Below are 15,367 nucleotides of genomic sequence, written 5' to 3' on the forward strand. Positions count from 1 at the left end.
TAAAGTGTGTGTGTGTGTGTGTGTGTGTGTGTGTGTGTGTGTGTGTGTTTCTTAATATAACTTAGGCCATCTGCCTGTGGAGTGCATGAACATAAAACAAAAGTGAATGAAAGTGTGTGTGTGTGTGTGTGTGTGTGTGTGTGTGTGTGTGTGTGTGTGTGTGTGCGTGTGTGTGTGTGTGTGTGTGTGTGTGTGTGTGTGTGTGTCTCATTAATGCCAGCACAGTGATGCAGAGCCACATCATCATCGTCCTGTAATAGCAGTGACTCAGTGACCTGCCTGCTGTGTGTGTTTGGAGTGTGTGCTGCAGTTTCACAGACGCAGCGTCCTGTGGTTGAGTCAAACGTGGGTCTGTGTTCGTAGCTGGTAGTGACGGTAATTATAACATCTGTCATTTTTATTGAGGCACAAGGTACGCAGCTTGTCATGGCCTCACTGCCACAGGAACACTTTAATGTCCAGACTTCAGTTCACAGTCAGAACAGGAAGTGATGCAACACAGGTAGATCACCAAGAATGATACCACAAAATCACAACTTCTTCACAATAACAACTTATTTTTGTCATTTTCCCCTCATTCCTATCAGATGTCATTGCTTTATAATCCCCTGTGTACCGTCTGAGATCAGGTCATATGGTGACAAGCAAAGTCAGACGATCAGACATAGTTGAAACAAATAGTGAAACGGCAAAGGTACGATTATCACTCAGACCGTAAACATGACACACACATTAACTTCTTGATTAAGTGTCACCATGCTTAGATGCAAAGAGGAATTATTACCATCATTTCACACCTGAGCTGCTGTCTGACGGTGCTTTCATTGGTTCGGTTGAAATGAACCCGGATAGTCTCGTTTGTTTGTCTGGTGTAAAGGAGGACTTTGGTACGATATACTGTGCAAGATAAAGCGTAGTCAGACGTGCTTTGCATGGTGGGATGAGCGAATTTAACAGTCGCTAGCAGCAGTCTGTTCTGGTCTAGTTAATGTATTTGGCCAGTAGACCTCCTTCAAAACCTCCTTCCTTTGTTTACGTTCTGACTCCTGCCCCAGACAAATCTGACCAGTCAGTGATGTGGATGTTGTCACATGGCTCACAGTGCTATGCTTTGTCTCTGTTTTAAAAGACAAGTAAAGACAAATTAAGTAGTAACAAGTAAATGAACTTGTTGCTTCGATTGTCTGATTGTTTGTGTATCTTGACCCATCAGACTTCACCACAGTGATGTCACTCATCTCAGGTCTCACAATTAACTTGGTAAGAACAGTGTTATCATGACAGATGATTGACACCTCACAGCTGGAAAAACACAGACGTAAACAGGGTTCTAAATTAACTTTTTTGATCACCAGCCAATGTGGCTGGTGACCTTCTAAAGTTACCAGCCAATCAGAATTTCCACTAGCCAAATTTTTTCCCGGTGAAAATAAGAGATTATGAGTGCCACTGAATACATTTGATCATTTTATTTACATTGTTGGCATGAAAAATGCACAGAAAGTACAACACATGAAACAAAATATACACAGAAAGTGCAAACATCTAATTTATACAAACAAAAAATGCTGTCAGATTAATTATTTTATAGAAGACATTTTTCCAGTAAGTATTTAGTATCATTACATTCCTAATAAAATGTATTTTTCCTTTCAACTTAAAGTGTTTCTACTTTCCTTCTTTAATAAGAAATATACATAAGTAACAGCCATGACTTAAACACTTGCAAAAAATTACATTGGTAATAAATTGAATTATGTATGTACAACTAGAAAACACAAATAGTGCAGCAGTCAGTACTGCAGACTCCTTAGGCTCTCCTGATGACTTCGGGCACTCATGGTCCTTTACTGCCTCGACTTTAAAATTATTAGTCCCCACCACAAAATTATTGGTCTTGTTTTTTTCTTTCGTGTACATGCGGCAGTCCTTACAAAACATGACGGCATTTTCGTGATCAAACACAAGCCATTCACGACCTGTCAGCCATTTAGCGTTAAACTTTCTTTTCTTCGTTTCGCACGCTTTGTCGACATTCTCATCCCCTGCCTCCTTCCTCTTCTCGCCCCCAGACGTCTGTCCCAACCACCGCAGCATTTAGTTTAACTTTACTTTGTACTTTTAGCTAGCTCAGTCTCCTTTTTTACAGTTTATACGCCGCCGTTCATTCTTCTTCTTCTTCTTTGTGTTTGCGTTTCCGTGGTTTCTCGCGCCGGTTGCACTACAGACTGTAGTATGCCTGCGCACAGCCAATGGGCGTCTTGTACGTCATCACGTAGCATTACGACAGTGTTCATGGGAAATGTAGGACGGACTGTCAGGGGGACAAATGACCGAGAACTGTAGAGCGGCTCAGACTGACATGATTGCCTAATGCATTACCGGCCAAATTGGCTAGTATTTACACCCGCCAATATGAATTTTAACCCGCATTTGGCGGGTTGGCGGGTGTTAATTTAGAACCCTGGACGTAAATAATCAAATGAATCATGTCTGAATTCCCTTCAGCTGCTTCAGTTTCACATTCAGGCTTCTGCTCTCGTTCGTGGTAGATCGCTGTCACACTGTCATGGCTTACTGGGACTGAATATAACGGAGGTGTTGTTAATGTTATTAGTAACACATGCTCACAAGTCCAAACGTCTGCTGGGACGAACGCCCATCAGTATAAACTAGAATTATCTTTTGACCCCTTTTGACCTTGATGGCTTTGTTTGCATCTGTCCACACTAAGTGAAGTAAAGGGGGAAAGGCTGGACCTGCCCAAACATACCCAGGACACTCCTCGATATTCCTGGAGACAAGGTTAAGCCGCTTTGAAACGTGTGTGTTAACACTTGTTTCGAGGCGATGTTGCGCTCGCTGAGCGCCTTTGAACCCGGCCGGTCTTTCAACAAGCCCACCAGGCTGCTAACGTGGCTCAGACAGTCAGAGATATCACACCAAGCCGCTCTCACAGTGAGGCTGGAAACTTGTCTCTGTGTATTATCAGAGCAGGTCTTTTAAGGCCAGCATTACATCATAGACCAAAAGAAATGGAGAGAATCCTGTCGAAATGGTTGGGTCAGGGAGAAGCTTTCCATTTCACCCCCTAATTTAACCAGAAACATCACTGACTCATCTCATCCGACTGACTCACCCCGAGAGGAGGAAATGCAGCCCTGTGTCACCTGACATTTGATGAGCGAGCTGTCACCGACTGAGGACAGCCTTCATCATGAGGCAGAGGAGATAAAGATAATTACAAAAAAACTGTTCATAGCTGTCAAGCAGTGTAATCCAGTGGGGTGTGATTATGATCTGGTTGATCCTCTCTTCCAGTCCTGTTTCCTGTTAGCAGGTTGAACTCTTTCTGACATGGCATTACTGTTCTTCAGGGTTTTGGTGTTTACCCACCGTAGTGATGTGACTAATCGCGGTCTCCCTGCTCTTCAGTGGGTATTTACCCGACATGTTCAGTTGGTTTTTTTTTTTTTCGAACTGTCGGGACTAAAGAGTCTGTGTATGTTAGTAGAAACCATCGTTATCTTTTGGGTGTAGTCTCGGTTTCAGTAACCTTAAAGGCTGTTTGCTGCTTTTGGGCCTCCACCACGACTAAAACTGCTTTTAATCTTCGTTAATATTAAAGCTTGAGTGCAGACCTACATGAGTAAAAGTAAAGGTTTGGTAGATGTGCAGGGAGCTGACATATCTCACCAATTCGTTATTTTAATTAAGTGCATTTTAAATTAGAGTATAAACGAGTGTCTGAGTCAGTCTGGGCCTGTCATACCTCTTTTATTTCAACTTTGGTACAGTATTTGGTATCAGCGTTCTCTGTTGAGGATCCATAGAAGTACTGTCGCATGTTGTTGATTGAAGTCATTTGATTATGAGATTATCAAAGCCCACAGAGTACTACTTTAAAAAGAAAAGGGAAATGAGAGTGAAATATGTGTCAGAGTATAAGTCTGTTTACTCGTTAATGAGTCTTTGAATTATATTTAGCACGAGTGTCCTGAGTCCTAAAAGTTTAAATAACATTTTCAGATTGAATCTTAGTCCTGAGATCAAAAGTCTGTGTCTCAACATCACCTGTCAAATCTGAGTGTTTTTGACAATCATACCTCATCTTCGTCATGGAGAACCACGAACATTTTAGTCTGTGTCCTATTCATCGATACATAAGTTGACAAGAACTTTTATATATTTTAGTCCTAACTTCAAAAGTCTTTGATCCATAAACCAGCACCGTTTCAAAAAAAAAACAACTAGTCCTCATCTGAAACACTTAACATAACTCAGAATAATCTCTCTCTCAGCATGACCACAGGCAGTATAGAAAGTGTTGAAGTGTTGACCCATTTTCACTTAAAGCAAAACCTGTTTTGTATGCCTTGATGCATTCTCGCCTCCCCGTGTTTGATTTATCAGCGCAGTCAGTCAATCAGCTCACGAATGCATTTTGTCATACTCTACGTGACTGAGACGAACACTAACTCAGCGACGTCCTCTAATGAAGAACTACTGTTGTTTTCTACAGAAGCAGAAACATTTCCAGCAGCAGAAGACGAGACTCAACAGACCAGGAGAGACTCAGACGGCCCACACGCTCTGAAGGTGAGTGTCGAAGGCTGAGCAGACAAAAAGCTCATCTGCTGCAGGCCTCCAGTGCATCCTATCACTGGATCTGTAGCCTGATGTCCCACACGCGAGCACACGCTGTTTATCTGTGACCAATCTATTGACAGCATGAAACCTGCTGTGCGCATTCACACACACAAGAGGAAGAAGCCTTTTCATTTCTCCTCTAAGCCCCAGGCCGATCTCTAGCTCATCTTATCTCTTGACAGACTGTGGAAGGCCTCACTGTGCTCCAAACAGACCAGTTTGTGTGATGTGCTCCCACCTGTTCTGAACGGTGCAGAAAACCTGTCATCACCAGACTCACAGGTCTCATGACTCTGGCCGCGCACTCTTTCCCTCAGATGATATGAACATGAGTTAGCTGTACTCACATCCCCGCTGCTCTCCAAGTCGCTTTGAGGTTAGACTAAGTTAGACCAGACCAGGCTGGACCAGACGAGGCCAAGGTCACCTCTGATACCGTATAAATTATTTTTCAATGTTTTCTAATGACGCAGTAGTTGGTCTCCTGGAGCAGGAGGTCACAGTAGGAGGTATGGGAACCTGAAGGCCTGGACCTTACTGTGTGTGTGTGTGTGTGTGTGTGTGTGTGTGTGTGTGTGTGTGTGTGCGCGCGCGTGTGTGTGTGTGTGTGTGCGCGCGCGCGCGCGCGCAGGGGACATGATTACCTCAGCATGTCTTGTTTTGGTAGCGCTGCATGATGTAATGTCAAAGACAGGGAGGGGAGGAAGGCAGAGGGAGGGATAAATACACAGGAAACTGCAGCAGAGATGACAGACGTAAAGTAAGAGACGACTTTATTCTCAAATGATCTTTCCTAAAATGCTTTCGTAAATGTTACAGAGCCACAGCAAAGTGTGAGTAACACAGTAAAGTTCCCAAAGTAGCACAACCAATGAAGCGACAGTCACACAGTGTAAAAGAAGTGAAGTAATTACACAGAAGAGAGCACAAAAAGTACTAACAGTGTAGACAAGACTGTCAAATAATCTCATGTTTAAGACTTAAACAAAACATTTCAAGCCGCATATTTGATTCAGAAGTGTAATTCACTTCTGGTTGGCTGTATTTAAGGTGGAATTATTCTGTATCTGCCAACCATTAGCGGCCTAATCGCTTTTATAACTTTGATTTAAGGGTGCATGTAATCTAATAATATAACATCACATTTTTTAAATTGTAAAGCACAACATACTAAATAAAGCTGTTCCAATAAATCAACCAGGCTGATATTACCTGTAGTCTGGTTAATATGCTGTCTACTCCACTAAAGATGGGCTGAGAAGGAAGAGCCATCACTCATTGATTGTAATGCTTGTGAATCTGGACTGTCAGTGTTTGGATCGACAGGTCCACAAACAATAAGGTTTGTGAGGAAGAAGCTACACTGGTTATGCTAACATGTCAGATAGCCGACACATTTAATCATATTTGTGTTCATAGTTCGTCTTCCTCTGCTCAGCTCATTGTCAGGTTGTATTTACACAGTTTGAACATCAGTCAGAATATCGGTCTCCATTGAGTCTTCAAGGTGTAGTTTCAGTATATATAACTCTGATGTCCTCCATCTCTCTTGTTCCTTTCCTTGATCCTGTGAATTAGTTTATTTCGCCCAAACTAGAGTTGATGGTGATTGTTGTGAAAGATGAGTCAAGGCGGTTTTGGTGATTTTCATTTTGTTTCTGTCATGGTTTGAATCAGGTGTGTTTCAGGACCTTGAAATATCTTTGTATATGGAGCCTGCTGGCTTTGATGAGACATATTGCAGCTGCTTCTGGGTGAATACAAAAAAACACACAAGCTGTACGAAGCACACGGCTCCTCTGAACTTGCTGATACTTTCTGTCACATAAGAGATCACCTGACATCCCATTTGCTGTTCAACTCTCGACTTCAGGCTGCAGTTGACAGCGCGCATGGCATCATTTGTTCGTGAAAATCCTCAAATTATATTTACTGTTAGTCAGCTGTATGCGTGTTATTGGCTTTGAATCTTGCTAACATAACATCAGCTTTCTGCCTTTGAGCTGAGCCAAAGAAAACGATTTTGATAACAAAATGCATGAAAATGTAAATGAATAGTTCTTTTTTTTTCCTTCTCAAGGATGCCTGGTATAAACACAAAGTAAAGTATAAGGAACCTCGTGGGTCATTAGCCTTTACTTGTTTGCTTTATTCCAAAAACCACCAAGGGTCAAATCCAGGACAGCAGTCAAAAAGGCAAGTTTAATCAGACAGAGGGGGCAGGGGAGGAATCATCACTCTGGGACACAGACAGGGGTTCAGGCAGGCAGGATCAGGCAGATAGAACAAACAAAGCAAGAAAGCTATGGCAGAGGCAACCCAGACAAATTGGTGGAGTGAACCAGTATATACACAACTGGGCTGATGAGGGAAATGGGAAGCAGGTGAGTCAGTAGGCGGGAAAGGTCAAGTGGTTGAAACAGCGGGGGAAAAGGTTTACTGTAGGGCAGGAGGCCCGGCTGGATCTGGAATGACATGGAGAGTCATCATGGCAGGGACACAGAGCAAGTAACAGACTAATAAAACCCAAATAATTAGGAGCCACAGTATCTAAAGTTTAACAGCGAACAAAGTGTGGAAACGCTGTACAGTTAGAAGAAAGTGACACCGGTAACAATGCTGGAACTCAGCAGCTCAGGCCAGGACACATGAACCTCATGTAACTGCAATCACATGACCAGCACTCAGACAGAGGGTCTGCTTTTTGCTGCCTCCTTGTGGCTGGAGCAAGTATAACTACTTCCAGATGTCTCTCTCTCTCTCTCTCTCTCTCTCTCTCTCTCTTGCTCTCTGTCTCTGTCTCTCTGTCTCTGTCTCTCTCCCTCTCTCCCTCCCTCTCTCTCTCTCTCTGCGTCACAGCTGGATGGTGTACAGCTGTTACCATGGTTATTGCTGTGTTTGTGTGCCGCTGACTGTTTCCACTTATTGGATGTAAGCTCGTGCACTGTTCCAGTCAGGGAATAACAGCGTTTTACACTTGGATTTTACAAAGAATGACTTGAATGAGAGCATTTTAGAGATTGTTACAGATTGTTTAAATTGAAAAGTGTAAAGCAATAAAATGGAAATTTAAGTGTGCATTTATTCAAAATGTACCTGAATTCACAACCAGCTGTAGAGCTCCATCAGATTTACACCTGCTGCAGGTGAAGTCACCGCAGGAGCAGCTTAGAACAGAGCAGGTGCAGTTTAAAGAAAACAAAAGACAAGCAGTCGTTTTATAAAGAGGTTACATAACCTTTAAAACTGTTGTGAAACACACAGAGAGCCAGTTTGTCCATGAATGATCAAATCATGAAATTAAACTCCCTGCGGGATGCACGCTCCTCTTTGTCTGACTGTCAGCCAGACCAAGATCACTCTGCTCAGCAGAGCAAAGAGCTGCTGCACCGGCACACGGCTCTATCATACAGACCTGGAATCAGTGGAACTTCTCTGATGTTTGTTAAGACGTCACAGTCAGATATCTGTCTTTTAGCCAGCATAAAATTGATCTAAAAGTGACTCATATCACTTTGGATCTGCCTCCATTTGGAGCTTTTCACAGTGGTTGTTGTTTGTCCCCTCGTGGGTACATGGGTGTGACAGTGCTGCAGAGCTTTCCATGGTCCAAAATGTAAAGAAACAGACGAACTAAAAGCAGGGCTCAGGTCTTCAGCCCATAGCTAGACTCTAATGACACATCCTGTTTGCAACACCCAATGCATGATGGGAACTGTAGTGCCATATCTCAAAAATATTCAGCCCAAATGGAAATAAGAAGAGCACAGAGATGACAAAACCCAGGAAAACAGAGTCAGGACATGTTTTGACTTGTCTTAGACTCAGAATGTCCCATCAGCGTGGCTCTCTCTTCCCTGACGACGCTCTCCTTCATCCATTCATGTACATGTATTTGTCAACATACAGGCACACATACATAACTTCCAATAACCATTTTGTTGCTTTTTCCCCCTACCGAAAGCGTCCTACAACACACCAGAGGGTGATTCCTCGCAGACTAGCAAATCCTGAAAGCATGAATAGATGACGCACAGTGACGGTGTGATAAGGCTGTCGATGAAGACAGAGAGAGCTGAGCAGCTGAGTTTTAAAGCGCATGCACAGTCTTTTCTGAACTGCCTGCAGGTTGCATCACTGGATGCAAAGCAGCTGTTTGTTTAAATGAAAATATGCATGTATGATTCAATAATGTGAAGGGAAGAGGAAATCGAATCCAGCACAGATGAACTGCCTTTGCTTTGGTTGTGCATATGGGTGTAACAGAGTATAAATGAAGCACATGTAATTAACATACCTCTGTTCGAAGAACATCATAAATACCTCCATGCATGTGTGGTGGCTGTTTCTTCTCTTTTTTCAACGAAACACAGTAGCAGAGTAACTCCTCATCTCATCCAGCTGCAGACTCCTTCACTTCTCTGTTTGTTAAAGCAGATAAAAAGTCCTCTCTGCGTCTCTGAGTGCACAGCTCCATTGTTCCTGTCCTGTGAGGTAGCAAATGGATGAGAGGGAGTTTGTTTCAAAGTGGAGGACAGATGTGATGGGTGGTGTGTGTGTTTGCATGTGCGTGTATGTGTGTGAAAGAGAGAGAGAGACTGAAGGAAAAAGGAAGAGAGAGTGGGAAGGAGGGATGGAGGGAGGGGCCGCTGTTATGAACAGATGTGGGCAGAGAGGCTCATTTTCCAACCCAAACTGCACCGAGAAGGAACACCAGATTCGTAGACTTCACTGGATTACACATCAGACTGTGGACATGCAGGACTTCATTTCGCTTTAATATCACAAACAACACTTGAGTTTTCATTTGGGTTTGATTGGAAATCTGTGGCAGTCAATTCAAGTGTTGTTGCAACACGTTTCTGGCTTCTTTTAGCTAATTAGCGATCCAAGAATGTTTAGTTTCAGTTGATATGTGGAGGTTTTTTTTCTTTTCTTTTGATGGCCAGAAAATCAGCAGCCTGCCGCGCTGGAAACTGCCAGTTGGATCCCTTTTTTTTTTTTTTCCCTGGGTACTCCACCCTCGGCCGCTCACGTTATTTGTTTTTCTGACTGCGTCGCAGTGAAGAGAGGAAGGAGAGACGGTTGAGGATTTTTTACAGAATGGTTGATTCACAGTGTGTGTGTTAACACAAAGCTCCTCAGCTGCAGACAGCAACATGTATGAGAGACACAGGCGGAGGTACAGCTTCTGTGCCAAAGGAGAGAGGACTGTGGATGTGGTGTTGATTAAGGTAGGAGGGTGTGTGCGTGTGCATGTGTGCATGTGTGTGTGTGTGACTATGCAAAATTTCGATGATTGAGTATTTATACAATCCAACTCCAAATCCAGTTGGCTTCGGGTTGTATTTTATTGCTAAAAAGTCATTTTATCTGCAGATTCACAGCTCAGATTTGATGGTGATGTCTTGCAAGATGTCAGTATACTTTGAATTTGTGCAGAGACACAAGTACAGAGGCATTCATTAAACCATGTGGACCTTTGAGTCACTCCATGTCCCAGTCAGGCATGTCATATATTATCATTTTCAGAGTAAATTAGGCTATTCAGAAATGTCCGTCAGTATGTCAGCAGCACTGTGCTGTAGAAGTTTTAGAACAGTTTTAATGAAGACAGAGTTCAGCGAAACACATGTTTGTCGCCTGTGTGTTCACAGGTGTTCAGCGCAGCACAGGTGTCTGTATTTGAGTGATAGATCAGAGTGTTGGTGCTCTGAAATATGCTGCAAAACAAACACAAAAACTTCTCATTATGGATTTTGTCACTCCTGTTACTTAATCTGTCTTTTTCTGAGTTTTAGAGCTACAGTTTCTGTCAGGCATTGGGTGATGCAAACAGGAAGTACAATGTTGCCATGGAGACGGTGTGTGCTTTCCATTCGCCTAACGTGGCTCGTCTGCTTCCCTCACTCATGTCTCTTCCTCGTACCGAAGCAGCGACAGCTCCTCGTGACACACAGCTGTCAAATATGTCATTATTAATAGTTTCAAAGAAGAAAAACACCTGATGGTGGAAAGCTGCCGCTCCTAGACTGATCACAGATCTGCTGTGTGTGAAGTTGTTGTGGTTGATTCGTATGAGATTTACTCTCTGGAGCAAGTTGGACAGAGATGATATACAGACTGAGATGACGCACAGACAGATGATATAGAGACAGAGATGATATACAGTCACAGATGTATAGATTGAGATATACAGACAGAGACAGACAGTAGGACACACCCAGTCCAGCAGTGTGGAGTTGGTGCTGTGGTGGTGTCGTCTTCCCACGCCGCTCACATCCTCTCTCCATGTGGAAGATGTCATCATGCTGTTTATTCCTGCTCTCTGAACTCTATGGCCCACATGTTACTGAGGTCTCTCATGTCTGGCTGTAGATGTGAGGGTTTGCACGGCGTCTCATTGGACGTGTGAGACCGAGACACCACCTATACGAGCTGTCTGAGCTGTGAAGAGCTCGTGACTCATGTTTTTGGCTTTTCGTTCTGCTGCAGATTTGCATGATTTGTTGAAGTCAGTATTGTTTTACAGAATAGTCAAAGCCCAAATAAGTGCTTTATGATTACTAATAAAGAGTCAAGACCCCATTAATAAGCATGCTAATAAATAATATCTGTACTTTAATGTAAAGTGTTACCCTCTCTTTAGTGCTTTAGTGCAATTCTGAATCAGGTCTCCATATGAGGTCTTTTGATTGGACCATTTCTCACACACTTACAGGCATCAGTCTTGTGCTGGTTGTCCAGTGACCATGCCAGTCGTTACTTGGGCCTTCCTCGTTCAGGCTCCCTCACGTGTCTGTAACGAGTGAGTCAGTAAGAAAGCCGATGTGATGCTGTATCTCTGCTCTCAATCAGCGCCGCTCTCCTGTACGCGCCTTCGGTCAGGTCTGTCAGGTCCTGCTGTGCCTGGCTGGATTTGAAGCTCCCAGCCTAAAAGATTACCGTACAGCTCCAAGTCCAGACATGACCTCTGTGTACCTCACAGCTGCGTGTGTCATGTCAAAGATCCACTAAGTATCAGCCAGGAAACACCCTGCATATTTCAGCTGGGTCGCATGCTGTATGTGGTCGGGGTGTAACTGCATTCAAATACATTGTTCAGATATTCATAGGTAGTGCGCTCTGACCAGATTATTGCTTAATATTTGCCCTCCTTGGTGTCAAAAGAGGCTGTGGAGTCTTCATATCAGTGATTAATTAGTTATTTGCTGTTTTGTGTTCAGTGCAAGCTGTGTGACTGTAGCTGTCATTTTCCTCTCTGTCCATGGCTTTCCATTAATGAACATATGGAGGAATTAAAATGAGACGTCTTCACACAGACGTCCGTCCAGCATGTGGACATTGATCAGTTCTGCCTGTTGTCCCCTGCGTGTTGGAGAGTCGCTCTTTTGTGCAGATCTCTCATTTCTACAGGATGTTGATAATAGACAGAGCAGGCCTCATGGAGCCGCTATAATGGACCCATTGAGACAAGTGGATGAGGGGACAAAGGAGTCATTGGCTTCAGTGTCGAACAATCACAGAACTAAATATGAGGTTGCTCTGATGGCTCGGCCTACAGGAGTTACACAACAGACCAGTGGGGTGACTTTAAAATCCAATGCTTCGAACACGTCAGGTTGTTCGTATCGAAGCACTCCCATTTATACAACATCAGGACCAGAGGACAGCTCCTGTGTGTTTTCTTGTAGTTTTCCCACAGACATCATTTGCACTGTAACCAGGCTTTGGCTTGTCTCACTTTACTCTCTCAGTCCTTAACTTGTTTGCAATGTGAAATAAAATGACAAGTATAAGCTAATCCGCAAAAGTGTATTAAAGACAAGATAGATCAACTATATGAAAATGGTATCTTAAAAAGATCCTGAACAACACACACACACACACAGAAAGCATCCATAGACTGTTTCCCACATATGTAAAATATTTATGAGCTGAATTCATTTTATTGTTTTTTATATTTACTTTCCAGCAATTAATTCCTCATATTAATGGTATTTTTGTTTTGCCTTGAATTGTGAAGCACTTTATAAGGTGTGTTTCCATAGGAGCTCTATGAATTACTCATTGATCGTCCCTCTGACGCTTAATGATGACTGAGATACTGCTGATGATGGTTTACAGGTACATGTGATGAATTAGTGGTATGGACTCTATAAATAGCCACAGCTGTGCTCATCATCACTGAAATGGCAGTTCTTCCTTTGCCGTTCTTCTCATTGACAGCTCCAATGAGTATCCATATGCAAACACATCTTCAAGGGCGTCTCTGCGTCCGTTTATGGCAGATGAAGCTTGTGCCTCCAGTTCCACAATGATCGAAATTTCTAAAACAGAACCGTGTGTATGTGTGGATTTATAAATCTGACAGAAGGAGTGCGGATGCATATTTCTGTCTTTGTGCACACACACGGTTTAGGTCGTGAATCTACACAGACTTTTAAACATCTGGCCCCAACTATGATAAACTGAATTGAACTATACTCATTATGAATTCAACTGTGAACATGAAATAAAGTAGTCTGTTGTATGTGCACGCCTATATTATGAGTATTAAATGAGTTTACTGTGACTGTGACTGTGTTTCTAAATGACCTCATCAATATATCACTGCATAAGCGATGAGATGAAACTGGCCCTTGATGCTGCCTTCTGCTGGGTGATGGACACTGAGAACTTTATTATGTTCAGCTATTCAGATCAGCTGCTGCTGCAGGATATTCTTTCAGATATGAATCGCTTGTGTGTGTGTGTCTGCCCTGGATAAAACTACAGAACAACAGAGTGTCCAGTGTATGTGTGTGCGTGAGTGAGTGTGTACAATGCAGAATTACAGACGTCTTGTAGAGAGGCCCTCCTACGTCCCCCTGACATTACACTGAACTGGCTGTGTCTGGTTGAAGGGGTGGAACAATCGTCTGCTTGTGACCTGTGTGTGTGTGTGTGTGTGTGTGTTGTGTGGTCAGCAGAGTGTGGAAGTTCCTCTAGTCCATGTTGATAATGCTCGCGCTATAGCTCAAACATGAGACACACACACACACAGACACACACTGCTTGTGTGGGTGGGAATGCGTTTGGGCAGTCACGTGCGGAGCCAGTGGGTGTGACGACATCATATTTCAATCATGATGTGACGGTGCAGGCATCCATACACAGAAGAGTTTGAGCCCCTTCCACAGCAGAAAACATGATCACGCTATAAAGAAGCTTCTGTCGCTCCAATAAACTCTTTGGAAACCTGCAGCATCATATAGTAATTAAACGGCTGTAATTCTCTGTTCTGTTCTGTTAATCAGATAAATGATTCTTCCTTCTCTTCCTGGTTGTCCTCCTCAGATCCAGAGGGAGAGGGATGTGTTCTACCCTGTCCCGCCCTGCCCTGAACCCAACACAGTACCAGCATGTACAGGTGAGACCCACAGCTGTCAAACTCTTAATCCACTGGGATAAAGAGAGCAAGAGGACAACATGCTTTGAAACACACCACAGCTTCACCTGTTTGTTCAGTGATAGTCGTCTCAGTGTGTGTGGGAAGTCACACATACTTCACGAGGAGCTCAACATGCTGATTCTCTGATCCCTCGGTGACGCAGCCACGCAGACTGTGAATAGCTTGGATATATTTTAAGGCTGCATGCAGCCGAACAAAGTGTGGGAACAAGACCAATCTGAAAACCGCAGTATTACTGTTGCTATTATTATTATTATTATACTGTTACTATTAACAGTACAGTAACAGGTTTACTAAAACTGTTCCAGCAGAGTATTTCTGCCAACAGAACATGGACATAAAGTCAAACATTGGCTGAGACAGAACTTGATTAGTCTGGGAATAAAACACCCATTGATTCATTCACTCATGTGCATGTACTGAATAAGTCATCAGTACATGAATAGATGATTGATTAGCTGGAATAACTGAGCATTCTATTGCATTAAGCATCTTGTTGACAACAGACCAACAGGCTCAGTCCAGAGTATGTCCCTGTATCTCCGTCCAAAATCAGAACTGAACTACGCTCAGTCCACGTGATCTGTGGATCGTCCACAAATTTACGATCTTTGCTGCAGTTCTGACCTCTTCAGACTGTTTCCCTTCTTCGTGCACCTTCATCATAGGCGGTCTTAGAAATCTGTGCTCCACTGATCATCAGCTGGCAGCCCGCTGGACACATCCGGCCCGCCAAAGCTTCCCCTCCGGTCCACAGAATATTAATGAATTCATAAAATGAGAGGAGGGAAAAAACTTCACATGCTCTCACACCACACCTGCATTTTCTCACACAGTGAAATCAGCAGCTCCTCTCACAGTCAGCGTCTCTCCCCCTCCTCTGTCCCTCCACATGCTTTTTAACAGAAGATGTCACATTAGACGTTGTTTCAGTACTACTGGTCATGTAAAACCTCTCTGTAGCCTAATCTTTGAAATCTTTGATCAATGATAGCTTCTTAGCATTTTCTAGCTTGCAGCAGCTTTACAGTAATACAGAACCTCTGTGTAGATACAATCAAACATGCAACACAGTCTGCGCGTGTGTGTGTGTGTGCACTTGATCTTTCCCGTCTAATACGATTACATTGAGCCCAGAGAGATGGCATATGAAGATCTGCCGAATTACATTACATAGAATCAGGAGGGAATAGAGATGTCTCAACCTGTCCAATCACACACGAGCAGAAACAGTATGGTGATGACATTAAAGCTGCGTGAGAT

General features: G+C 43.3%; 1 protein-coding gene across 4 annotated transcripts in view; it reads left to right on the forward strand.

Annotated features, from left to right (window-relative positions):
* The window catches only part of LOC143322260 (uncharacterized), a 93,353-nt gene that overhangs the window by 45,212 nt on the left and 32,774 nt on the right, over positions 1–15,367 (forward strand). For all 4 annotated transcript variants that reach the window (XM_076733338.1, XM_076733339.1, XM_076733340.1 and 1 more), the window contains exons 11-12: positions 4,523–4,599; positions 13,990–14,062. In XM_076733338.1, the coding sequence (XP_076589453.1) occupies positions 4,523–4,599; positions 13,990–14,062 (150 nt within the window). The remainder of the gene's footprint in view (positions 1–4,522; positions 4,600–13,989; positions 14,063–15,367) is intronic.

This window comes from Chaetodon auriga, chromosome 6, assembly GCF_051107435.1.
Source record: "Chaetodon auriga isolate fChaAug3 chromosome 6, fChaAug3.hap1, whole genome shotgun sequence".
NCBI classification, from domain to species: Eukaryota; Metazoa; Chordata; class Actinopteri; order Chaetodontiformes; family Chaetodontidae; genus Chaetodon; species Chaetodon auriga.